The following is a 27541-nucleotide window of genomic DNA, read 5'->3' on the forward strand; positions in this document are numbered from 1 at the left end:
AATAATTTTGAGGTACCACATGTGTCATTTTCCCAGACTATCTCAGGAAGGCAGCCTGTCCATGCCTTCTTGTAACTGCTCAGCACTGGAGGCTTACCATTCAACATTCCTCCCTTTGAAATTCAAATGTATGGAGGCTATAGAAGGAAACAAGAAAAGTATATCTAAGAATAGAAAGAACTGAAGTCTACAGTGTTTTTCCAAGCTTCATACTTAATCCTCTAATAATGAAGGAGTATGGCTGTAATTGGGGAAGTAGCTGTATTTTCCACTCTGGGTTAGTCACCAGCGAGACTCCATCTCTTAAAATGTAGTCACTTAAAGTATTGCCCACCCCTGGCCCCCAGAAGAGTACAATGAACATTTTCAATGTGAAAATAACAGCTCCTACAAAGATTACACTGTTAAAGGCAGAATTGGCCAAAACATTACCACACAAATTGCTGAATCTGGTGCTCTGAAGGCTTTTGACTTAAAATCCTTATTTGTTTGTTTGTTTGTCTGTTTGTTTGTTTTAACAGCAGTTTTAGTAACAGAACTTGAGAAAAAAATATGACTGCAGTAAATGAAGTGGATTTTACTCTATGGATTGATTCTCAGAGGACACTAGGGTGACCATTAAGGCTAGACCATATGCAGAGATGAAAGAATTAAAATTTCAGGAGAGAAATGGGGTGCCTGACTGGCTCAGTCAGTAGAGCATGTGACTCCTGATCTTAGGGTCGTGAATTCAAGCCTCACATTGGGTGTGGTACCTACTTAAAATAAGCTGTAAAAAAAATTTTTTTTTTCAGGAGACATGTATCTTTAGTTTGCCATTGTGACCTTAGGCAAGTCTCCTATCCTGTCTGTGCTTCTGTTTTCTCTTCAATATCAGGATACCTAGTCATGGCATTACAAAAAATATTAATTTTTACTGCTAATTTAAGAATAATTGGTTAATATGTATTCTTATGGTGAAGGGGATCAGAATAATGCCACTCCGAAATATGCCATTTGACATAGGATTACTTTGAGCTGAAGGCAATCAAGAAACAGCAGACACCAGAGGAGCTCCTACCCTCCCTCCATCTGCTTAAAAGCAGGGCATAATTTCTCCCTTGCCTCTGTGAGGTTGTCTCTCCTCCCCTCTCCCACACCAAGAGAGGACTCATTACTGAAGACCTCACTGACTGGGGTGTACATGAACAAAACTTACTATAATAACCCTTACCTTAGTAAGGTTTCCCCCATATAGTCCCACAACTCACCACCCCTAAAAGCCCAAACCGCTTTCCTTTGTCTAGTCATTTCTCACAATCTATCATCCTTTGTTAAAATGGTATATAAGCTCCTAGAACCAACAGCTTCTTAGGATTTCACTTTTTTTCTTAAGTTTATTTATTTTGAGAGAGAGAGAGAGAGCACCAGCAGGGCAGGAGTAGAGAGAGAGGGAAAGAGAGGATCCCAAGCCGACTCCACACTAAAGTGGGGCTCAAATTCATGAATCATGAGATCATGACCTAAACTGAGATTAAGAGTTGGATGCTTGGGGCGCCTGGGTGGCGCAGTCGGTTGAGCGTCCGACTTCAGCCAGGTCACGATCTCACAGTCCGTGGGTTCGAGCCCCGCGTCAGGCTCTGGGCTGATGGCTCGGAGCCTGGAGCCTGTTTCCGATTCTGTGTCTCCCTCTCTCTCTGCCCCTCCCCCGTTCATGCTCTGTCTCTCTCTGTCCCAAAAATAAATTAAAAACGTTGAAAAAAAAAAAAATTAAAAAAAAAAAAATAAATAAAAAAAAATAAAAAAAAGAGTTGGATGCTTGACAGATGAGCCACCAGCTGCCCCAGGATTTCACTTCTTTTCTGTGAAGCCCCCTGTGTGTGTGAAATAAACCTTTTCTCCTGTTAATCTATCTCTTGTCAGTTTAACCCTCAGAGCCCAAGCTACTAAACCTAAGAGGGTAGAGAAAAAGTCTTTCCTCCCTTATAATGGTAATTTATGTGAACTCTATGACTCACTTTCCTCAAATACAAACTGAGGATAATAACAGAACTCACAGCAAAGGTTTGTTTTGAGGGTTTTAGAAGCATGAAATAATTATTAGTTATTATTATAACTGTTATTTTGAAAATTTAATAAACATTAAAAATGGCATTTCAAAGTATAGATAATTGTTATTAAAGGGGGGGAGGGTTAATCCTACTTCAATCCTTCCACCACAATAAATTCCTCCCGATCAGAAATTCAAATGTAAAAATGAAACAATAATTATATTAGAGATCTTGGAAAATAAAATCATGATGGTGACAATAAAAATAGTAGATGGTGGAGTGCCTGGGTGACACAGTGGGTTAAGCCTCTGACTTTGGCTCAGGCCACGATTTCATGGTTGGTGAGTTCGAGCCCAGCGTTGGGCTCTCTGCTGTCAGCACAGAGCTCGCTTCAGACCTTCTGTCTCTGTCTCTCTCTGCCCCTCCCCAGCTTGTGTGCATGTACACGCTCTTTCTCTCTCTCTCAAATAAAAAATAAAAACATAAAGAAGGAAAAATTGTTTTAAATTGTAGATGAGCTGAATAGTAGAATGAAGAGCTGACGAACAAATTAGTGAGCAAGATAAAGCTGAGGGAAAGTAGATATTAAAACCAAGTTTACAATTATTTAGAATATAACAAAAATTAGGGATTTATATACCAAAACTTGTAAGATGCAACCATAATGGTACTGGCCTTCAGTGAATATAAGAAAATAAGAAATAATGAGAATAAATGAAGTATGCATATAGCACAAGAAACTAGCAATACAGAAATGAAAAGAAATGACTTAAAAGATAAACGTAGAATTTACTGAACTAGGGGGAAAATAGCAGACATGGTAAAAAAAATTACAAACTGGTTCTTTGATAAAAACAATAATGTAGAAAAAAGTTTTGAGTCTCACTATATGAAATCAATATGGGGCACGTGGGTGGCTCAGTCGGTTGGGCGTCCGACTTCAGCTCAGGTCATGATCTCACAGCTCGTGAGTTCGAGCCCCGCGTCAGGCTCTGTGCCAACAACTCAGAGCCTGGAGCCTGCTTCAGATTTTGTGTCTCCCTCTCTCTCTGCCCCTCCCCTGCTCATGCTCTGTCTCTCTGTCTCAAAAATAAATTATAAAAAAAAAAAAAAAAAAAAAAATCAAAAAAAAATTTTTTTAAGTAAAATCAACATGAGAAATAAGAGACAACTATAGATTCAAAAGAGATTTTAAAAAAAATTTTTAATCTAAACAAAGGGGTGATTTTTTTCTTCTTAGTACAAATTTCTAAAAGTTGACAGAAGAGAAACAGAAAAAGTAGTCAGAAACAATCCCCTTAATAAGGCCCAGAAAATGTTATGAGTTAGTTCAGCCAGACCTTAAAAGAAAGACAATTCTTTGTTTTTATAAATGGTTCTAACGGTAGAAGCTGTGGAAAGCCTTCCCATCTCATTTTAGGAGGCCAGAATAACCCACTTGCCAAAACAGCCCCCAAAAGCAAAATATAGGCTACTATCACTTGTGGAAACAGAGAAAAAGTAAATAGAATATTGGTAATGTTAATCCAACACACATTATTTTATAATATTTGTAACCAAACAGGAGTTTTTTCCAGGAATATAAAGATAGCACCAGGAAATCTATTGATGAAATACACTATTCTAACAGCATAAAAGGGAAAAACTATAATTCCATGATCCTCTCAAAAATATGCAAAAAAAAAAAAAAGATTCAATAATCATTACTAATAATTTTTAAATAAAATTTAAAATAAGAAAAAAGGCCATGGACATGTTAGAAAAGAAAAACAAATGTCCTAAATTTAATAAAGGCTATTTACCAGAAATAGTAAACATTTTATTTGATGACAAAATATTAGAAGCTTCCCCTCTGAAATCAGAATCAGGACAAAAGTGCTATCATTCAACACTGTACTAGAATACATAAAGTACAAAATGTCTACACAACAAAAGACATCATCAAGATAAAGGAAGAGTGCTAGACTGGGAACAATATATATATTACATACAAAACAACAAATGGTTTATATCCAAAACTACATACATTCATTAAAAAAAATCCTCACATTGGGGCGCCTGGATGGCGCAGTCAGTTAAGCGTCCGACTTCAGCCAGGTCACGATCTCGCGGTCCGTGAGTTCGAGCCCCGCGTCAGGCTCTGGGCTGATGGCTCGGAGCCTGGAGCCTGTTTCCGATTCTGTGTCTCCCTCTCTCTCTGCCCCTCCCCCGTTCATGCTCTGTCTCTCTCTGTCCCAAAAATAAATAAAAAACGTTGAAAAAAAAAAAATTAAAAAAAAAAAAATCCTCACATACATAAAGAGTTCCTTAAAACCAACAAGAACTAGATAATCTAATAGCATCTCTTTTTTGCAGGGCAATTTGGCAGGAACTATCAAAATTTTAAATATTTATTAACTTTGACCCTGATTCCATTTCCATAAATGAGCTTTAAGAAGTATCCACAAAAATGTTCAAAGATGTTTACTGCAGCATTGTTTATAACAGTGAAAAATTTGAAACTTTAATGTACATTCTAATAGTAGAGTGGTTAAATAAATAATGGTATTCATAGTATGAAATCTTCTCAGCTGTAAAAACAGTGAAATAAGTCTGTATGGACTAATATGCCAAGATCTCTGAGAAATATTGTTAAGTGGAGAAAAGTAACAGGAAAAACAAATATGATTTGACTTTTATGAATATAATGATACCACTTTTTTTTAATTTTTTAATCTTTATTTTTGAGAGACAGAGAGAGACAGAGTGCAAGTGGGGCTGCAAGAACAGAAAGAGAGGGAGACACAGAATCTGAAACAGGCTCTAGGCAACGAGCTGTCAGCACATAGCCTGACACAGGGCTCAAACTCACAGATCATGAGATATAATGTTACCATTTTTGTAAAAAATGGTAATAATGATGTAAAGATACAGTGATACTATAAGGATAAAATGATATTACAAGAATATAAACCAAATGGATAACTTCTTTTTTTTTTTTAATTTTTTTTTTCAACGTTTTTTATTTATTTTTGGGACAGAGAGAGACAGAGCATGAACGGGGGAGGGGCAGAGAGAGAGGGAGACACAGAATCGGAAACAGGCTCCAGGCTCCGAGCCATCAGCCCAGAGCCTGACGCGGGGCTTGAACTCACGGACCGCGAGATCGTGACCTGGCTGAAGTCGGACGCTTAACCGACTGCGCCACCCAGGCGCCCCCAAATGGATAACTTCTAAGAAGGGAGTAAGAATTGGCAGCACAGGATAGGAATCAGAGACTATATTGAAGAAAGGAACTGTAGGATTTTCAAGCTATATATATATATATATGTATATATATGTATATATATATATGTATATATATGTATATATATATATATATATATGTATATATATATTATATATATATATACCCGAGAGAGGCGGGCAGAGGGAGAGAGAAAGAGAGAGAATCCGCACTCAGAGCAGAGCCCGACGGGGGGCTCAATCCCATGACCCTGGATACTCAGCTGACTGAGCCACCCAGGTGCCCCAAGCTTTAATGAACATATTTTTAAATAATACAAATCTTTCATATTAAGAATGCATTCATGCAGCATCATTATTCATGGAGCCAAAAAGTACAAACAACTGAAATGTCCATCAACCGATGAATAAACAAAAATGTGGTGCATCATACAATGGAATACTATTCAATCATAAAAAGGATTAACATACTGATAACATGTTACAACATGGATGAACCTTGAAAACATTATGTTAAGTGAAAGAAGCCAGTTCACAAAACCCCACATATTACATGATTCCATTTATTTGAGATGTCCAGAATAAGCAAATCTATAGAGACAGAAATTATATTAGTGGTTGCTTAGGGCAGGGAGCTGGGGGTGATAGTTTAAAGGATACAGAGTTCTTTGGGGGATGATGAAAACATTCTAACTTTGATTATGGAAAGGGCTGTACAATCCCGTGAATATACTAGAAACCATTTAATTATAAACTTTAAATAGGTGAACTGTATGGTATGTGAATTATATATCAATATATATCAAAGCTGTTACAAAAAAAGAATAATAATCCAAGAAACCAAAAATTAATTCTAAAAAGAAGAAAAAGAGAAGACACACCACTGCTAAAAATGCAAAGCTAGAATGTGAAGCAGTCTTACAGTACAGGGAACATGCAAGATTAGAAGGTAGAAAAAAAGAGCTTCTATTTCTATTTGGTATTTATATAAAAAGAATAAAAAAGAAATTAAGATTCCTGAAGTGTTTAATGTGGTTGACTAGTGCCTTTACTCAGATGGTCATGTGCCCTGTGAAACTGAAGAGTCATTCTAAAGAAACAGCAGGAATTCCCAAGAAGACAGTCTGGCCTTGGGGGCCTTATGCATTTTTCCCCCTTTAGCATATTGCAATATATGACCAGTTAGGCAGGTTTATAGATATACTATCTAGATTTAACTGAACTCATCCTGCTAAAATGAGTAAGTGGCTGAAACACTGCTTGAAGCTTATAACTGTATTTCATGCACAAGTGAAAAGAAAGTGGCAGAGCACAATTATCTGACTGTTACTATGATCTCTTCAGCAGCTTGCACAGAATGATAAATATTAATATATACCTGTTGCATGAATGAGTATTATGGAAGTCATAAAAAGGCAAGAAACAACTCTAAGGAAACCTAGGAAACAATTCTTCACTTTTAGTGAAGTACATGTTACCACCATTCCCCTTACCCCACAGGGTAACTATGGAAATATCAAGCATTATGATTAAATCATATCAAATGGAAACACAGAAGAAATTTATACATGGATATGTTTTATGTAAAAAACTAAACTTGACAAGGGTCAAGATTGTTTCCATATGACAAATTCCTTATGAATCTTATTTCACAACGTGTCCTAATTCATTCAAGTATGTAAGGGCAATAGTACCTCGCAAGGCCAGAGACATAGGTAGTCTAAAGCCCTGCTGGTCTCCATAACCAAAAAGTATGTTTCTTTTAGCTAACTAAAGACCCAATGTTTGCTTTCTTAAGGGTGAAAAAAGCATCTACAAGTTTTAGGAAGTTACAATATTATCAACTGTCACAGGACAGTGAGAAACCAGGAAGTAGGGAGAGCTAAAGGACTTAACGTCAGAGAAAAAAGTTAACAGGGAAAAACGTAAAAATTATAAACAGCAAAGGGAGACAGAAACCAAACTTAGAAAAGCCTACAGGCTAATATGTAGCAGGTTAGAGACTTCACTCTGAGATTTCTGGCCTAGGTCGGAAGTATTTCTACAAAGTATCTGCAAGATGCCCTCAAATGAAACGATCCTCCATTAGGTATCATTAAGCAAAGTTATCCTGTAGCTAGGTAGTGGCAGCAGATTAAGTCCGTAAGTGACAATTCATAGATTTTATGGTTTATTTAAAAGGATGCAGAAACCAAGGTATGGGAGGGTTGTTTGGAGGGTTTGGTTTGGGGCTTTTTGCATGTTTGTTTTTAATGAGTATTTTAGAAAGGAGACTTTAAAAAGCACTATCCGCCGGCAGGCAAGAAAAAGAAAGAAGGGGTTCAAAGTTAATTTGGGCACGTCTGCTAAAGCCCAGCACAAAGAGTGTACCACCTTCAGCAAGAAAGAGAAAAGAAGGATCTGCATGGATGAAGAAAAACGTTCAACCCTTGGTAGGAATCAGGGTGGAAAGTGTTTGCGGCGTGGTCTTTCTCTCAAGCCCAGCCGCGCGGCCTCAGAAAATCCCAGGGATTCTGTCCACTCCCGGGAGCAAAAGAAGCCCCCAGCGAAGAGCCAGAAGTCCTGGACACTGTCTGCACCTCGCCTACCCGGGCGATCCCAAAACGCGTCATCTCCTCTCCCCCACCTGGGATGTTCTGCCACTCGGACTCGACGCGTGGCAGGGCCCTCCGTAGCCATGTTTCGCTAGATCCTTCTTTCTTCCAGTGTCAACTGGCGAAACCGAGCTCCCGAGGTAATCACGAGACATCTGCTGCAGGCGTCTTTTCTTCCGGGCGACAGCAGCCCTCACCCTGCGGAAATCCTGCAGCTCTGCTGAGGTGGCCGCTTCCAGTCGGCCCCGCCTACGGCTCCTCCTCCCTGGGCTCCAAGGCTTGGTGCCCACGCAGCAGCTGTCAGGTACAGCCGCCGTGCTGCTCAGCTCCGGGGGACCCGGGACTCGCGGGGGCCCCTGTGCCCAGCGCTTAGGAAGAAGCTAAGGAGGTTTATTTTCTGCGCCCTGGGGCTTAAGTCTGAGAATACAATCATAACCTATTGCCCCAGGTTGCTTTTTCCGTTCCTTTTTTTTTTCCTTCTTTTTAAGGGTTTTTTCTTTCATGACCAGCAGCTACACCCCTAAATAACACTAAATTGTTCAGTTATTACCTTTTGTGTGGATTATTTCAAAATCGGGTGGTATAAAATTGATGCATTTGATTTAAACACTTTTGCTTATCGAGGCAATAAGAATGGAGGCATCAGTGGGACTTCCCAGAACACAATAGTGAAAAGAAGAAAATGCATGTCTTTTGGGGTGCCTGGGTGGCTCAGTAGGCTAAGCGTCTGGCTCTTGACTTTGGGCTCAGATCAGTATCTCACCGTGGGTGAAATGGAGCCCCGGGTCCTCTGTGCTTTCATTGCAGAGCCTGCTTGGGATTCTCTCTTTCCCTCTCTCTCTCTCTGCCCCTCCCCCCACTTGCATGGGTTCTCTCTCTCTCTCAAAAAAAAAAAAAAAAAAAAAAAACCTTTTTAAAAAAGAAAGAAAATACATGTCTTTTAAACTGCAAGAGCCTTTGCATCTGGTTCAACCCCTTCATTTTTTCAGTTACCTAGAGAAATCCCAAATGCCCTACTCAAAAAGCATATCATTCCCACCCCATCATTCTACTGTATTTTTCTTTCCTTCAGATTTCTCATAAGTTCCATATATTTATTTTCTTTTGTACTATTATCTGTATCACCATCTCCACCATCACTACCACTACGACAAAGTAAGCAAGTTGAGGGTAGGAACTGTATTTCTAGGTAGCACCTGGCGAGATGAACTGAATGAACAACTGAAGCGTGAAGTGACTTCCTAAGGCCACACTCTTAACTGGTAGCAAAGCTTGAATTGTCAATTGAGCACTGTCATTGCTGCTTTAGTTCACAGGGGAATCATGCGAGGGTTGATGCAAAACATAAAGAACTTACAGAATTTCTGAAAGGAAAGAAACAAAGACAAATTTGGAATTACAGTATAATTATGCCTGCTCCCTGCTTTGCCTCCACACCACACACCATTCTGAAAAGTAGGTGGTTCATTTCATAAACCTAGGATGTATGGTCACCATTTTGGGTGGGAATAAAATCAAATGGGCATTAGAGATGCCAAAATGGCAAACAACAATAACATTGCTAAAAGTGTGTAATTGTATTTTTACAAGAGACATTTTTTACAAGGTCAATGTCAGTGTAAGGAATGAAAACTAACATGCCTCACATCCTTTCTGCACATTCCTCCTATGGCAATTTTAGAGATAAAAGATGCAACTGCAGTATAAAGCATTCTGAAGGGTTAATATGAGTAGTTGATTGAGTTAAAGATAAAACATTTATTAAGTTCTCTGTAAGCACCATGCATTTACAACCCATCATTTTTTTCCAACTGAAGAGACTGATGTAGATTAAAAGCGGCACTAACTAAGCAAGGCCATCAGTCTATTAGATGGGAATGTAATGAGATCATGCAAACTATTTATCAGAACTCCTCTCAGGAAAGAGTGGGTATTAAATGTAGGTAGAAATAACATTTTGATAAGCCACTTAGGTTGATTGGTAAGATCAAGGGAGGGGCACCTGGGTGGCTCAGTTGTTTAAACATCAGAGTCTTGATCTCAGGGTCCTGAATTCAAGCCTACATTGGGCACTATGCTGGGTATGAAGCCTACTTAAAAAAAAAAAAAAAATGAAGGGATATGCTCCAACAACAACAGGTAGTCACCAATTTAAATGCCTTTGAAAGAGAGAAAATTCCTTCCTAAGTGAAGTATATAATTCATGCTACAGCCAAAGTTAAGGTATTTATCACCACCCTCCTACACCCATGCCCAAAACCACACCTTTGCTATAGCTATGGCAGTAGCTGTGTTTCTCTACAACCACAGCTGCTGTTGGAAGGTCAATTTTACAGGGTTCCTGCTCTTGCTGAGCTCTAGTAGAACCATTTCTTCCCTTTGCCCCTTCAAGCCTTCAAGAGGTGGTAAAGAGCCTGATGCTTGCTATTCCCTGGGTGTTTCACCATCATTGTTGGTTCCCTCAACCCTGACCTCATCTCTGTCCCCATCTCTGTAAATAGTTCCTTCATTAATTTTTTTTTTAGAAATAACATCAATTTTTTTAAGTTAAATTAAATCCAGTTGATTTTTTTTAAGCTTTATGCCCAACATGGGGCTTGAACTCATGACCCTGAGATCAAGAGTCTGATGCTCTATCAACTGAGCCAGGCAAGTGCCCCCGTGCCTTCATTAAAATTTTAATTAACCCCCCTGAGTATATTATGAGTTTCCTGTCCAGATCTTAATTAATACAAAAGGAGTCCTCTTTTTTTGCCTTCTAGCATATGGTGTTCAGCCTCTCTAAATAAATGCATCAAAAAAAACTTTTAAGATGATCAGTCTGGGGGCGCCTGCATGGCTCAGTTGGTAAACCTCTGACTTTGGGTCAGGTTATGATCTCATAGTTTGTGGGTTTGAGCCCCACGTCAGGCTCTGTGCTGATAGCTCAGAGCCTGGAGTCTACTTCAAATTCTGTGACTCCCTCTCTCTCTGCCCCTCCCCTGCTCATGCTCTCTTTTTCTCTGTCTCTCAAAAATAACTAAACATTTTTTTTTTTAAAGTATCAGTCTGAAAGGATGCCAAATTATGAGCCTATTTGGGGCAACCATATGTCTCAACCTAAAGAGGTGAGGGATCATGAATGCTAGGGTTTACTTAAACATATCACATTTTTATTGAGCATTTTCTTTTTTTTTAATGTTTTTTTATTTTGAAAGAGAAAGAGAGAGAGCACAAGTGGGGGAGGCACAGTGAGAGAAGGCAAGAAAGAGAATCCCAAGCAGGCTCCATGCTGTCAGCACAGAGCCCAACAGGGCTCGATCTCAAGACCATGAGATCCTGACCTGAGACAAAATCAAGAGTGGGACGCTTAACTGACTCAGGCATCCATGCACCCCTGTTGAGCACTTTCTACAGGCAAGGCACATGCTTAGTTTCAGGGGATTCAGAGGTAAGATAGTTGTGTCCTCAAAGAGTTTTCAGCTTAATAAAGAATATAAAATAATCATAATACAGAGTAACATAAAGTTATCAAAAATATACTTTAAAGGGCTCAAATTATGTTGGGAATTAAATGTCAATTATTTTCAACAAAGGTGCCAAGACAATTCAACACAGAACAAAGCATCTTTTCAACAAATAATGCTGGAACAATTTGATATCCATTTATAGAAAAAAAACAAGCCACCACATTTACCTCATAGTATATACAAAAATTAAACTTGACATGGGGTCATAGTCCTAATGTAAGAGTTGAAACTATATAAAATTTCCATAAGAAAACATAAAAAAAAAATCCTGGTGCACTTAGTTTTGGCAAATATTCCTTAATATATCATAAAAAGCATAAAAAGCTCTTACAACTCAATGGTAATAACGAATAATCCAATTTAAAAATGGGCAACAGAACTGAAGACATACTTCACCAAAGAAGATACATGGATGACAAATAAGCACATGGAGAGATGTTCAAAATTAGTCAGTAAGGGTACGCAAATTAAAACCACAATAATACACCACTAGGCTCCTGCTAGAGTGGCTAAAATTAAAACTGACCATACCGTGTGTTGACTAGGATGTGGTGCAAGTAGAACTCTTATATACTGCTGGTAGATATGCAAAATGGCAAAATCACTTAAACAATTTAAGAGTTCTACAGTTAAGCATACACCTACCATATAATCCAACCATTCCACTGCTAGGTATTTATCCATATTCATTATCTATTACTACATAAGATTACCACAAACCTAGCAGTATAATTACTTCATAATGTCTATGGTTCAGGAGTCAGGGTAGGCTTAGCTGGGTATGGCTTAGCATCTCACAAAGTCTTATCTGAGGTTCAACTGGGGACAGATTCATTTGTAAGACCACCTGTTAGCAATACAGTAAAACCTTGGATTGCAAGTGACTTGTTTTGTGAGTGTTCCGCAAGACAAGCGAACATTTCTAATAAATTTTAACTTGACAAACAAGCAATGTCTTGCAATACGAGTAGTACATGATGCTGAATGTCACATGATCACAACTGAGCCAATGGTTCTCTCTCTCTCGCTCTCTCTCTCTCGCTCTCACTCTCTCTGAGGGATTGTGGGTGACTGTGTCCCATGCTCAGATGCTCAGTCTCAGGCCACAGTGTTTGGCAGAAATCAGTGATTTTTCAGAATGTTGGAAGGTGCCCACAACTGGCACTAGTATATTTTTGTCACTTCAAGGCACCTTTTGGACAGTCCTTTGCTTTTCCATACAACAGTAAGCTTAGGAATGCTTTGCTTCATTCTAGGTCAGGCTGCCTGCAGATATAGACCCTCTCCTCAGCTGCCTTATTGCCAGTTATATTAAATACAGTATATGACAAGAGATTATTAATACTGTACTATAGCCAACATCCATGCGAGCAATGGCCCCCGTACAGTAAGAGGTTGAAAAGAACGGCAGTAAGAAGATGATTACTGTGAAAGTTAAGAAGAAAACCATAGAGAAATACGAATGATGTATGTGAGTGGCCGAAATTGCAAGATTTTATAAGAAGTCTACATCTGTGTCTTGTCTGTAGAGGAGGAGGGGAAAAAGGCAGAGGAATCCCTCACTTCAAATGAAATTAGGGAGATGTGTAAAATGTGGGAAACAGTGCCAAATTTTGTAGAAAAGCACCACCCAAAAAGCAAGTCCGAATAAGGCTGTAGCAGTGCTAACAATGAATCTGTTTAATGACAATGCAATGTCACATTTCTATGAAATCCTCAAAAGGAGGCAAAAGCAAGTGCTATTGGATAGGTTCCTTGTTAAAGTTGTATGAAAAGAAAAAGATTCCATTGAGCCAATAGATAGCAGTGATTCTGTTAGTGTGCTAGTGATAGTGAAAGTCGTCCTACATAATAACACTCCTCTCTTGTCTCCCTCACAACCAGCCACAAAGGTTTTCAAAGGTAAGTGCAGGTTAATTTATTTTTCTTCATATTTTGTGTTTTCTTTATTATTTTACATTACAGAATCGTAATCATTTTTATATGAATACTTTTCAGTTGTGGAATGAATCATCTATGTTTCCATTATTTTTTATGGGGAAATTTGCTTTGATACAAGTGCTTTGGGTCACAAGCGTTATGGAACGAATTATGTTCGCAAACCAAGGTTTTACTGTATTTAGTTCTTGTGCATTGCCAGAGTGAAGGCCACAGCTTTTTGCTGTGGTCAGGTGGTGCCTTCAGCTCATTGACACATGATCCTTCATAACATTGCCTCTTACTTTCTCAAAGCAACAAGGGGGATAGAGTCTCTCCAGCAAGATGAGTTTACAATCTTGTATAACATAATTATATACACATAATCACATACATCACCTTTGCTATATCTTATTGGTTAGAAGCAAGTCACAGATCCCACCCACATTCAATGGAAAAGGATTATCCAAGAGCATGGGTAATAAGAAGACCACCTTCAGTCTGTCCACCCCATGGACAGAAATGAAACATATGTCCACACAAAAACTTGTACACATATGTTCCTAGCTGCTTTATTTGTATAAGCTAAATACTGAAAAAACTCAAATATCCATCAACAAGTTAACAAAGAACTTGTAAGATATCCATACAATGGAACACTCAGCAATAAAAAGAAACAATCAATTGAAACCAATTGAAACAATATGGATGAATCTCAAAGTAATTATACTGAGTGAAAGAAGCCAGGCAAAAGAGAGTACATAATGTATGATTCATTTATATAAAATTTCACAAAATGAAAAATAATCTATATGACAAAAAGTAGATCAGTGGTTGCCTGAGAAAAGTGAAGAGGGTTGAAAAAGGATTACCAAGAAGTAATGAGGAAACTTCTGCAGTAATAAATATCCTCACTATCTTGGTTGTGGTAATGGTTCCACAGGTGTATACATATGTCAAAATTCATCAAAGTGTACACTTTAAGGATGTGCAGCTATTGTATCTCAATGAAGCTGATAAGATTATACCTTAATAAAGTGTTTAATATATATCTTTATATTATTTTATTTTTATTCGAGAGAGAGAGAGAGTGAGACCAGGGGAGAGGGGCAGAGGGAGAGAGAGAGAATCTTAAGCAGGCTCCATGCCCAGCATGGAGTCCAAAGCGGGGCTCAATCCCACAACCCTGGGATTATGACCTGAGCTGAAATCAAAAGCTGGATGCTCAATCGACTGAGCTACCCAGGCGCCCTTAATATATATTTTTAAAACTTGGGATCCACTTTCTACAAAGGCATCACATCACATCAATGCTCCCTGTTAACATTTTTAAAAAATGTATTATTTACCACTGAATAAAATTGATGTCAAGAAAAAAAGACTATCATAATTGCACAAAGTATTCAGGATAGGTTGAGTGAGGTGACAAATGGATCTTTAAGGACAGAAAATATTTTGATGCATAGAGATAGCTATAAGGGCACTCCCTGCACAGAAAAAATTAACATTTAGGGGCACTCAGTCAGTTGAGCGTCTGACTTTAGCTCAGGTCATGATCTCATTGTTTATGGGTTTGCATCTGGCTCTGTACGGGTAGTTCAGAGCCTGAAGCCTACTTCGGATTCTGTGTCTCCCTCTCTCTCTGCCCTCCCCTGCTCACGCTCTCTCTCTCTCCCTCTCAAAAAATAAATAAACATGGGGCACCTGGGTGACTCAGTTGGTAAAGCATCTGACTTCAGCTCATGTCATGATCTCAAGGTTTGCAGGTTCAAGCCCCATGTTCACCTCTGTGTTAACAGCTCAGAGCCTGGACCCTGCTTCAGATCTGTGTCTCCTTCTCTCTCTGCCCTGCCCCCTGCTCGTGTTCTGTCTCTCAAAACTAAATAAATGTTAAAATAAATAAATATATAAAGATTTAAAACTTTTTAAAGAAAAATTAACATTTATTCATTCAACAAACATTTTTTTAGGACTTGTGTCCCCAAGCACTGTGAAAACCTTTTTCTCTGTCTTAGAAAATTTCCAGACTGGGTTGGTTAAATTTGTAAATGACTAAGAATATTATGCTCAAAATTTAGCTGCAGTTTTTCTAGTGCTCCTAGTCACTAACTTAAGTTGAATAATTATTTTTCCATTGTAAAAGAATTACATTAAAAAGCAGAAAATTATATCAATAAATTCAATGTAAATCAACATGCAGTTTTATTCATGTGATCACTATGTACATGGTTAACAGATAATTGCAAAATTGCTATACAAATAGAAAGCACAACTATGTAGTTCTGATTACTCTGAGCAAATAAACCTCTTAGCCACCTTGGAATTCTATTTTCTCTTTTGAAGAATTATGGATTTCAGGTAAAGTAACCATGTGACTTATGGTTCAAACTTCTGAGAGTGATGGATGACAATTATTATTCTGGGACAGCAGTACTAAATCAGGGCTGTCTCAGAAAACTAGGATGTAAAGTCACCTCAGTTATAGGGAGATTTTTTTTTTTTTTGGTTTGTTTTAAGGTTTACAAGTATGGATCCTAAGTTCTACCCCAGACCTACTGAATCAGAATCTCTGGTATGGGATTTGGGAAGTTATAATCTAATGAACTGCCATGATTGGAAAGCCTTAGACCCTAAAGTGATATCATTAAAGGCTCTTCCAATTCAAAAATCCTATGTCTTACAGGGGAATTTTGAATATGGACTTGGTATTAGAAGACATCGGGGATCGCTTCTCAGCCTTTTGGCTAAGATCAAGTGTAGAAGACATTGGGGAATTATTAATTTTTTTGATGTAATAATCAGAAAACATAAGAAAATGTCCTTGGTTTTAGGACATATACATAGCTGCACTTAAGGGTGATGTATCATGATATCTGCATTTTACTTTCCATTGATTCAGGGAATATATACACAAACACAAATCTGATAGTGGGTACACACATACTCACTGGACTATTCTTTCAGTTTTTCTGTATGTTTGAAATTCTCACAATAAAACGGTGCGAGGAAAAGACTATTAGGGAAAAACTTTGTTTATAGGTAGGCAGTATCATTGTTATAAATATAACTTTTAATAACTATAACCAAAAAGATCACAATTCAATGATTACTAAAAAATCCAGACTGTAATTCCTCCTCTTGGGCTTTTTCCTAAGAAAAAAATAAACTGACAAATATATTAGCTGCAAAATTGTTTAAAATAATACTGGTTTTGCAATATTCTAAATGTGTAACAATAATGGCATGCTTAAGTAAATCATTATGAGTTGGTACATTCAACGAAGGGATTATTACCCAACTATTAAAATGATCATTGCCGGGGTGCCTGGGTGGCTTGGTCGGTTAAGCGTCCCACTTCGGCTCAGGTCATGATCTCAAGGTCCAGTGAGTTGGAGCCCCGCGTCGGGCTCTGTGCTGACAGCTCAGAGCCTGGGGCCTGTTTCAGATTCTGTGTCTCCCTCTCTCTCTGCCCCTCCCCTGTTCATGCTCTGTCTCTCTCTGTCTCAAAAATAAATTTAAAAAACGTTAAAAAAAAATGTAAAATGATCATTGCCAAGAATATACGGTCCCATGTAATGGGACCCCCAATATATTGTCCCATGTTGTTACATAACTTGGTGTAAAAATAATCCGAAATTATATCTGTGCTATAACTATATAAAATTTGTGGATTCAAGTGAACAGAACTGGAAGTTTATATTGAAAGTGCTGTTTGAAACGCAGTTTCCCCCTTGTATTTCGTGTTTATTTTTTCATTCTGAATTCTGCTAATGATTTTGTGCAACAATAATGCATATTTTAAAAACCAGTCGTTTACTGTTACCTCAATTTCGGGTAAGGGCAGTAAAGGTCAGTTTATAACCTGTTGAACAACTTAATAAGACTTTAGGCGCCTCAATTGATTGATGCTTAACGGTGTGGGACAGCCACAGTATCGTTTTGCCGACTACAAACACGCATTAGGTGTAAACCGTGCCGCTAAAAAGGTCTCCAAACATCACAGGAATACCCACCACAATATGTGGGCAAAATGGCAAATAGATGAAGCAGAAATACTACTACCTGTCAAATAGGACGGGCATGTCAGCCTTTTCTCCGCGAAAGGCTTCTGGTCCTACGGTGCCTCTTACTTTCACCAGAATGAAATGGTTCCAGAGTCCCAGGCAAGGGAAGAGACTGTTCCCTTGCCCAGGAGGCTGGAAACTGCTCAGTGTGAGCTCAAGGTTTCCAAGGCCCTTCAGCGGAGATCCTCAGCACTAGACGATTCCCCAGTTGCTAGGTTTAGTTGCTAAGGCACCAACCGCCTCGCAGGAAGAAGGGGCAGTGCACTCCCTTTTGGCGTCGTAGTGAATCCTCCCGATACCGAGCGCATTTGTTCCGGGAGGAAACATTCTGCTCCTCTAAGAGCGACGGGAAGGCGAGGAGAAGCTGCGAGTGACGCCTCTGAGCCGTGGAGCATTGTGGGAGGAGGTTGTCTCCAATTTCTCCTCCCTCTCCCCCCCTCCCGGCCAAGATGTCTGACATGGAGGATGATTTCATGTGCGATGATGAGGAGGACTACGACCTGGTGAGGCGGAGGGGACGGAACTGTGGGGTTAGAGGTGGTGTCTGGCTTTAGAGGTTGGGGCAGGGGCCACCGCGGCCTCTCCCCGTAAAACATGTGCTTCTTCCCGTCTCTCGGTGCAGTGACAGGACGAGTTTACCTCCTCCCCCTTCCCGCACCGGGCCTGGGCCCTGCTTCTCCAGCATGGGGGAGGGGAGGGTAAAGGAGGCAGCAAAGGGGGTCCCGAGCTTTGCGCTCCAAGTCCGAGTGCCTCCTCGTTTACGTGGACACTCCTGGCCTCCAGGGTCCGGTTTTCGGTGCCTCCTACCTCTTCCCCACCTCCGGAGCCGCCTCGGGGATCGTGCAGCGGTCTAGGCCCTGGCTCTGCCCTCTCAGGCCCAGCTTTCTGGGCTCCTCTTCTTAACCCTAGAACTGAGACAGTACGAAATGCTGAGACAAGGGTCTGAAAACTGGGGGGCCTTACTGCTCCCAGTCCTGACCGCGAAACGCCACTTGTGAGTCTCCTGGAAACAGAGCTTAATAATAAGTCTTGTATGGGGTCCGTTTTGGTTTAAGGTAAAGGTGCAGCGGAGAATTCAGAGCAAGGATAGCTGAAAAAGAAGTAGTTAAATTACTTGTTTTGTTTAAAGAAGAAAGCTGGGGAGGAGGTTTTGGGGGTTTTTCTGTTTGTTTTGGTGTGTGGGGGAGGTAGGGAGAAGGGGATTGACCCAATGGATTTTTTTTCTTGACTGAGAGGTTTCCTAGTATTCAAAGTTAAAAATATCAACCGTATAACAATGAACGAATGTATGTAGCTGAACGGTGGTCTGTGAAGATTCAAGGTTTAACTTATCAACGGATTTACAGGTTTTCAAAAATAATTCACTACCATTACAGGTTGCTATTCAGAAACAGTATCTGTGTGTGAACTAAGGAAAATTATCCGGACCAAGAATTAGCACCAATTTTTTTTGTTGTTGTTGCATGGTTCCTGCATGTGATAGTGATGCTGCATTATCCTAAAGTTATGAAGTAGATGTTTAGGGAAATCTGACTTATTTTATATTTTAAGTGCCAGATATTCGTGAGTAGACATTAATATATTGTTTTGAATTCGTGTAAAACTTCTTTGTATAGTAATTTACAATTAATTTTTCTATTTTAAATGAAAGCACCTTTGCAAAAGGTAGAGGGAAATGCTTGCTGTTACCTGAAAATCATAGTAGAGGTTTTAATCATTCTTAAACTTGAATGGAGAGTTTTGCTAATAGTTTTGATTTCTGCTTTACGTTTCAGTTTGTGTAAACCAAGTCAGTTGTAGGCAGCACATTAAGTGCATTAAGAATGTATTAGTTGTGATATCATGTGCATTTTTATTTGTACATTTATTTATATTACAGGTATTTTAATAACTGTAGAAGTGTCTCTTAAATATGCCTGTTTTTTATTTTTGTTTTTAAATGTTTCTGCTTATCTTTTCTAAACAATAGTTTATTGAGTACCTGACTTATTAGCACTGTGATAAACTTGAAGATCATCATTGAAAATGCGGTGTAGGAATGGCCTACACTGAGGCATAAAATGAGAATTTTACTGTCCCATGTAGTGCTCAGTTTTCACAAGAATTCTATTGTTAAACATATATTGTTTAACTTGGCTAGGTTTTCCCAGCTTTTTAGAGCCTACACTATAATGCAGTACAATACAAAGCCAAATACATAGTTGTTTTGACTTATATTTTCTTAACCAAAAAAAGTAAGATTTTACACTGTACATAATTAAATGAATTCTTCCCCCACAGCATTCTGTTAAATAGTCCTCCCTCCCCCCCCCATATCTCTTACATAGGTATCATTCTGCCTTCTCAGTCCTGTATCAAGTAGTGAAAGCTTTTATGCTTTGTTTACTATGAGTTAGTCTTTTGATGGCATAAAATTTATTTAGTAATTTATTTTATGCTTTCTTAGTTAATTTCCTTAAACCACTGTATGTTAAAAAAAAAAATTAGGAGTGCCTATGTGGCTCAGTCGGTTAAGCATGAACTCTTGATCTCAGCTCAGGTTTTGATCTCAGGGTTGTGAGTTCAAGCCCGGTGTGTGTTGGGGTGTTGGGCTCCACGCTGGGCATGGTGCCTACTTAAAAGAAAGATTAAGGTGGGGGGGGGGAGCACATAGCTGGCTCAGTTAGTAGGGCATGGGACTGTCGATTTCAGGATTGTAAACTGAAGCCGCACATTGGGTATAGAGATTACTTTAAAATATTTTAAAAAAAGATTGAGGGAAGCTGGTTGCCATTTCATGCTTACATGTTGTCAGAAGAGAAGTTATTGGGGGGTTTTTCGTAGTTATTTGCCTGGGTCTTGTTGTTTCTTGCGATTTAAAGAGTCCAAAGAATTGACTTGCTCTTTTAGGGAAATTTCTTTTTTATTAAAAGAAATGTATGATTTGTGGGAAAATTTGCCATCACTTCATTTTAGTCAAAATGTTAACTAAAGCCATGAGTATTTCTGACCACAGATATATTCAGCATATCTTTTGTAGGTTGTCTATTGATAAATTTTAATACCCTAAATCATTTTTTGTACTTGTCCCATCTAGTGGAAATAGGTAGTTAGGATACCACCAGGCAAAGTAAAAATCTGTTTCTAAAACTATACTGTTTTTATCTAAGGAAGTAAATAATGGTTTATGCCCAAGATCTAGAAGAAAAGAGAACCAACTTAGTTTAAAAAAAAGAAGCAAGCGTGAAAGAAATTAATTTGCTTGAGCTCTTATTTCTAAGACCTATTTTATTTTTTTATTAGAAGCAGACACAGGCATTATCTAAGCATAGGAATTTATGTAGCATTAAATGGAGAAGTAGGAGATGATACTGGTAAATGTCTTGATTATTTGCTGGTCTAATAATACTAAATAATAACTCTACTGCCACTCGTTAAGTAAATAAGGTTATTGGTAAGTTAACTATTGCAATTCCACCGTCCAGCCATTCTAGCGTGAAGTTGCTTTGTATTTCTAGTAATCTTTTTAGAAAGGAGTTAGGACAGACTGACTTCATTCCAACAATCTATCCTTGAGTAGATCCTGTGATAGGGCACGGTATATTTGAGTTTAATGTATTGCAAGCAAAAAAAATTGTCAAACAGGTAGAGTAATTCCACTTGGTTAAATGTATTACCAATCTGTGGGTCTTATATTACCCTAGTCAAGCTCATAGCTGTGATCAGTGAATGAATGTTTAATAGTGTTGTGGTTTTTTTTTGGTCTTAGCATATATAGTATACTTATACTATATACTAATACTTAGTATATTTTAATGCCCTGAATATTTACTTGTTCTTTGCTTTTTGGGAAGGAGAGGTGTCAGTCTTAACTATAGGATATCTTTATGGAATCTCTTACTTCGTTACCATTTTAACAAGATCAGCAAATGATGGCTTGAATTTTATTTTCTCGTGTTATAAAAAACCCTAGAACATAGTTTAACAAATTAAAAACTAACACTATTTTTTAAAAAATAATTTTGAATTGCTACAAAAAGATATGTAATCTCCTTTGAAAAAGAAGTGGCAATATAAGAACAAGGGCAAAAGAATGATTCTAGGAATTTGTGTATTTGGTATAAGGACTATCACTTATCATTGTGCAATATGAGGAGCTTTGATGTTAAAGGTTATTTCACTCTGAGACTCTTGTCCCAGTAAGTTAATATTTGACAAAATGTTGTACATATTTTCAAACAATATACTGTTTATGGTCTAGGCCAGTGTTTTCTATGTTGCACACACATTTGGAGTTGCATGTAGACTTCATGAAGATGATATATGATTGTACAGCTGAGGCTTTTAAAAGAAACTTAACATGTTTAATTGTAAATAATTGGAAACAACTCCAAGTTATCAATAGGAGGGGAATACTATTGATATTAATAAGGTTATAGATGAATTATCATATATCCATGGGGTGGAATGCTATGTTGGCACTTCAAACCATGCTACTAAACAATATTCCATGATATGAAAAACTTTTGATCAGTTTTATTTGTCAGGACTCTTGGGCATAAGAGGAATATATGTCAAACAAGCTTAAACTAAAAAGAGCATGTGTTGGTTTACATCACCAGGAAGTAGGAATATGGCTGGATTCATGGCTCAGATGATGGTAGTGGGTCTTTTTTCTGTTTCTGTCTCTCTTCCTGGTCTGCTTTCCTCACTGTGTTGGCATCATTGCCTTCACAAGATGTAATGCAGCATCTTCCTAGCGTTATAACCCAAAGCCAAAAAGGTGTTCCTTGCTAGAGCTAACAGCAAAGCCCTAGGAAGGACTTTTCCAGCTGATGTCTGTGTAGCCTTCTGTGAACCACTGGCTCACTGTAGAGAGGGAGATGGGTTGCTTGCCCTCCTCTGTGGATGGCGCACTGTAATTGAGAGCCCTCACCTGGGAGAGAAAGGGTTGATCACCAATGTTCTGAACACAGTGAACATATATCCACTATAAATATGTAATCTGTATTACAATTTTATTGGGTAGGAATAAAATTTATTTTATTGAGTGGGAAAATATAGAAAAAATTCTACAAGATCTGAAAAGTGTCAGGAAAACTAAAATTTATTTCTTACAAACCTTTCACAGTGAACCTGTATTACTTTTATTGCTGAAGTGTGAAGGGGACAGGTTCCAGGGTACAAATTATGAGCAAAATTCTTAACTTTGATCATGAGAGGTCACACAGTAATTATGTCATTGCTCAAAATTTTTTAGAGTTCTTAAAAATTGTCTTCAGAACCTGAACCATGTAGCTTTTTATAATGGGTAATATATGCACATGGTTAAAAAAATATAAAAAGATTCCTTTCTATTTTTGTTCCCAATTTGTCCAGTTCCCATTCCTCCCCATAGGTAACAAAATATACATTTTTCCCCCTCTCTTTGTTTTTTAATTTATCTTAGAGATTATTCCATGTAAAGTATACAAAAGTTTACTTATTCTTTTTACAGCTGCTTTGATTGTGTGGATGTGCCATACTCTATGTAACCAGTTCTCTCTTATTAAGCATTTGGCCTGTTTTCTTTTGCTGTTATAAACAATGTGCAGCTTTTTTTCTTTTTTAAACTTCAGTGATAATCAGGCTTTATCCTTTTTTATAGATGTCGAAAACTGTATTCTGAGTCATATTTGATAAATGAGTGGGGCCATCAAACCGGGTGATAGTGTTTTAGGTCAGAAATATTTAGTGTTTTTGAACTGTTTCAAAAGTGTTGAACAAAACTGTTCAAAAGTGTTTCTGAAGTGTTTCTTCAGAATTTCAGAAGCATTACTTCATAATATGCATTCGTATCATGATTGGAATAATTTTACTACCTCTTAAAATTACTACTTCAGGACGCCTGGGTGGCTCAGTCAAGCAACTGACTCTTGATTTCAGCTCAGGTCATGGGGTCGAGCCCCACATAGGGCTCCATCAGGCTCCATGCTCAGCATGTATTCTCTCTCTCCCTCTGTTGCTCTCCCCCACTCACGCGCTTTCTCTAAAATAAAATGAAACACTTTTTATTTTTTTTTTAATTTTTTTTTTAACTTTTATTTATTTTTGAGGCAGAGAGAGACAGAGCATGAACAGGGGAGGGTCAGAGAGAGGGAGACACAGAATCTGAAACAGGCTCCAGGCTCTGAGCTGTCAGCACAGAGCCAGACGCAGGGCTCGAACTCACGGACCGTGAGATCATGACCTGAGCCGAAGTCAGCCGCTTAACCGACTGAGCCACCCAGGCGCCCCGAAACACTTTTTAAAAAAATTACTGCTTCAGGGATAAGTATTGGTTTGGAATAAAAGTTTTGATGCATTTCCAAAAAGTCCTGTTGCATTACCTCATAGGTATACTTTGTATAATGAGATTGGAGAGGTTCAAACAAGAATAGCTAAAATGATAAGTTAACAGGAGACAGCTCTTACATGCTAAGAATAAGATAAATTTAAGGCTTTTTACCCCTAACTGAAATCTGTTAACTGTGAATATTCAACAGCATGAATTTGTACTTGTATATTATATCTCAAAATAAACACATGGACCTCAGCGGGAATTAGAAAGCTCCGAGGGTTCGACCTACCCCCCCCCCCCCATTTGATAAGAGAAACTAAAGCAGCATGTCTGAGTGACTTACTTAAATTTACAGGACAAATTAGTGGGAGAGTCAAAACTGTAGCCCAGGTCTAATGACATTTATGACTTTCTTTGGAAAATTTAATTTGAAGCCTAACAGTTTGGAATAAATAAAATAATGTTCTGATTTACACTGTAGATAAATTAGGACGCGTTAAGTGAAATTTTAAAAACTTTGAGCAACTTTATGAATGTCTAAACCACAAATGGCTACTTAGGACTTGTATCATATCTAGTCCTTAAGGATAGTGAGACCTTGCCCTTTGCCTCTCTGTGCCTGGCATCTAGTATAGCTGTCACGACATGGTCAGGGCTTGAGGAACATTGTTAATAGTGAGTCTTGTTTTCCTAGATCACATTTCACAGACTTTTATTGACAAGGTACAGGAGAATAAGTTAGGAACTGTGGAACTGACCCTGTTCAGCAGTAGGTCCATTCCAGCATAGAGTGAAAATTGCCCCTGGCTATATAGTTTTGTATGTTACTTTCGAACATTCATCCACTTTTCATTTCAATTAAACAAACACTTACTGAGCATTTTGTATTATACGAGACTCAGGGGATACCAAGATGAGGAAGAGAAAGTTCTGCTTTTTGAGAAGCTCATGGTAGTGAGATGAGGGGAGGTGGGAACAAAACACACTCACAAGGCTCCATGTTAGAGAGATTCATGTCATGTAGAAGCTGACTAAGGAGAAGATTTATTTTCCTAAGTAGGGTTGAAGAAAGTATCACAAGGCAAACCTTGATGAATATGTTTTCCAGCAGTGTTAGGGCTAGGAACCATCATAGGAGAAAAGTGGGAAGTGTGCTAATAGGGGAGGTAGTTTAGAATTCCTAGCAGAGAGAACAGTTTATGTCAAAGCAGAGATTTTGAATTGTGTGGCACATTTGGGGAAGGAAGAATAGGTTTGGGTGGTGTGCATGGATCACAGATTGCTTTGGGGAGATGGCAGGACATGAGGTATTATATAAGTAGGTGGTACTTAATGAAATTTAGTGAGTTTTTCAATCCCTTTAACAACGTTCAAGTGTTTTCATATATTGCTTAAATTTTTTGTTTCTTAAAAATTTTTGTTTTTTATTGTTTGAATTATCAGATTCTCTTTTAAAAAGTATTTTCTTTAAACTGTTACAGATTATAGTTAATACCCTTCTCATCTGACAGGGGAATTGTGTTTAGCAGTATTTGTTTAATACTTTTCCTATAGTCTCTATTCTGATCAGTAACACTGTGTGTGACCAAGTCATTGATAGGCACTAAAGATAACTTTATTTCCCTTTATCCTGTACCCATGTGGTGGGTCCTTTTTATTTTACATCCTTAATATCATTTGACATCTTCTATACTTACACTTGTTTCCTCCCTTTTCTCCTATTTGAAATCAGACCTCCATCATCTTTTAACCAGACTGTTGTTTATAGAGTATCCAGTGGGCTACTTCGTTACTACCAGAGTACCTTCCTAAAACACAAGCGATTATTTCCTTGTAAAATCTTTTAGTGAGTGGCTCCACTTGATGTAAACTCCTTGCTAGACTTCTGTTGTCCTGTTCCTCTGATACCAGTTTATCTTTCATCAGTTCTTTATACACATCCTGTGCTTCAGCCCAATCTGACTATTCATGCTTCTTTCAAATATGCGATACCATTTCAAGCTTCCATACCTTTACACATATTAACTGCTTTGTTTCAGATGCCCTTCCTTATCCCCAGGCAACTCCTATTCATACTTTTAGGCTGCTACTGTACCTAGTAGGTGTCTCTTAATTGCTTTTATCATGTTATAGCATTGCTATTTGCATATCTGTCTCTGACCATGAATTGCTTGAGGGGAAAGATTTGGTTTGCATTTGTGTGAGCAACACTTAACTACTGGTCTATGCTAAAGATCATTATCAAGTATCTAAATAGATATCTAACAAAAGATATCCCAAAACGGAATTATTCTAGACTTCTCAAAATATCAGTGTAATAACTAAGGAATAGTTTACTGTATGTGGTACATAGCTTGTACTGATTCATTAAACTGCCTATGACAGGTTAGTGATATCACAGAGATTGGTTCAAACCCATTTGAACATGCTATTGCAGATCATAACAAGGGACTGCCTGATTATAAGAATGCCAGTCAGGGACGTCTATGTGGCTTAGTTGATTAAGGATCCAACTTTGACTCAGGTCATGATCTCATGGTTTAGTTTGTGAGGTCAAGCCCCACACTGGGCTCTCTACTGTCAGCGTGGAGACCGCTTCGTATCCTCTGTTCCCCTCTCTCTGCCCCTCCTTCACGCACACACTTTCTCTCTCTCAAAAATAAATAAACATTAAAAAAAAAAAAAAAGGAATGCCAGTCAGTAACATATCAGTTGTACCAATTCTTGTGTATTTATACATTTTGCCAGTAACTCTTAGAATTGAATTGCAGTTATGCAAAAGATATTATATGTTCCACTTCATCCATACACAGTTGACCCTTGAAAATCCATGTATAGCTTTTTATTCTCCCCAAACTTCATAGCCTACTGTTGTTGATCAGAAGACTTACTGATACCAAAACAATTAACACATAATTTATATGTTACATGTATTATATTCTGTATTCTTACAATAACGTAAGCAAAGAAAAGAATATTATTAAGAAAATCATAATAAGAAAATACATTTACAGTACTATAGCATGTTGATCAGGAAAAAAGTCCCCATGTAAGTGGACCCATGCATTTCAAACTCATGTTGTTCAAGGGTCAGCTGTAATATGAAAAACCAAAAGAATATTTATATTTACAAAATGTTGAGGGCTAGATTAAGTCTTATCTTAATCATTGTGATTTGGGAGTGTTTTAACACCTAAAGTTTAGAAATATTAGTTGGGAGTCAATCAGGTATCAGAAGTTGTATATAGCCAGGCTTGTACTATAAGAAATATTCAGTGACTGAATGATAAGGCATTGTGTTAGACATGGTACGAAATGTAAAGGTTCTTGTCTTCAACAATGTTATAATCAGGTCAGTAATTTCCAGATAATTGAAGTTTTAAAATTTTATTATTTTAAAATAGTATTTTCTCTTCCCTTTTCTCACTCATATCCTGGCATAGTTGGTTTATTCTAACCTGTTGTGGGCTAAGAAACCAAAAACAAATGGACTTTGAGTGAGATTCCAATTCTTAGACTTTGTGATATATACAAATAAAAACAACTTATTTCCAAGTTGAAGGATGTATTCTAAAGATTTGGGTTGCAGAAAAATCATTTTCTGGTTTAGCTGACTATTTATGTTATTGAACAGTTATCTAGAGAACTGATTTCCAAAGGTGTAGAGTAGGTTTTATAGCTATGATTTTTACTCCCACATCTTCCCTGAGTAGGTGACACTATGCAGTAGTTAACCAGAGGAAGAGTGGGGGAACGAATTTTGGCCATTTATGTGGTGGCCACAGTGGCTGCAGTAAAATGAATCAGGGAGAGCTTAATTAATAGATATGATTGGATGCGTAGTCAGGAGTAAGATTTTGATAATTTTTGAAGTTAATTTTAAGAGCAATATGAAACCATTTTG

At 38.0% G+C, this 27541-nt stretch overlaps 2 protein-coding genes and 1 pseudogene across 5 annotated transcripts in view; 2 read left to right on the forward strand and 1 right to left on the reverse strand.

Annotated features, from left to right (window-relative positions):
* The window catches only part of GALK2 (galactokinase 2), a 140281-nt gene extending 122703 nt beyond the window's left edge, over positions 1-17578 (reverse strand). The window contains exon 1 of one of the 3 annotated variants that reach the window (XM_042942087.1): positions 17338-17578. In XM_042942087.1, coding sequence (XP_042798021.1) covers positions 17338-17357 — 20 coding nt within the window. In that variant the 5' untranslated portion in view covers positions 17358-17578. Of the gene's footprint in view, positions 1-7881; positions 8055-17334 lie in introns of those variants that run through there. The other 2 variants (XM_042942088.1, XM_042942086.1) reach the window with 2 other exon arrangements.
* Positions 16000-16148, forward strand: LOC122223502 (annotated as a pseudogene).
* Positions 17579-17698: 120 nt separating the features above from the next.
* The window catches only part of COPS2 (COP9 signalosome subunit 2), a 31304-nt gene continuing 21461 nt past the window's right edge, over positions 17699-27541 (forward strand). For both annotated transcript variants that reach the window (XM_042942089.1, XM_042942090.1), the window contains exon 1: positions 17699-17842. In XM_042942089.1, coding sequence (XP_042798023.1) covers positions 17789-17842 — 54 coding nt within the window. In that variant the 5' untranslated portion in view covers positions 17699-17788. The remainder of the gene's footprint in view (positions 17843-27541) is intronic.

The sequence above is a fragment of the Panthera leo genome, chromosome B3, assembly GCF_018350215.1.
Source record: "Panthera leo isolate Ple1 chromosome B3, P.leo_Ple1_pat1.1, whole genome shotgun sequence".
In the NCBI taxonomy this organism is placed as follows: Eukaryota; Metazoa; Chordata; class Mammalia; order Carnivora; family Felidae; genus Panthera; species Panthera leo.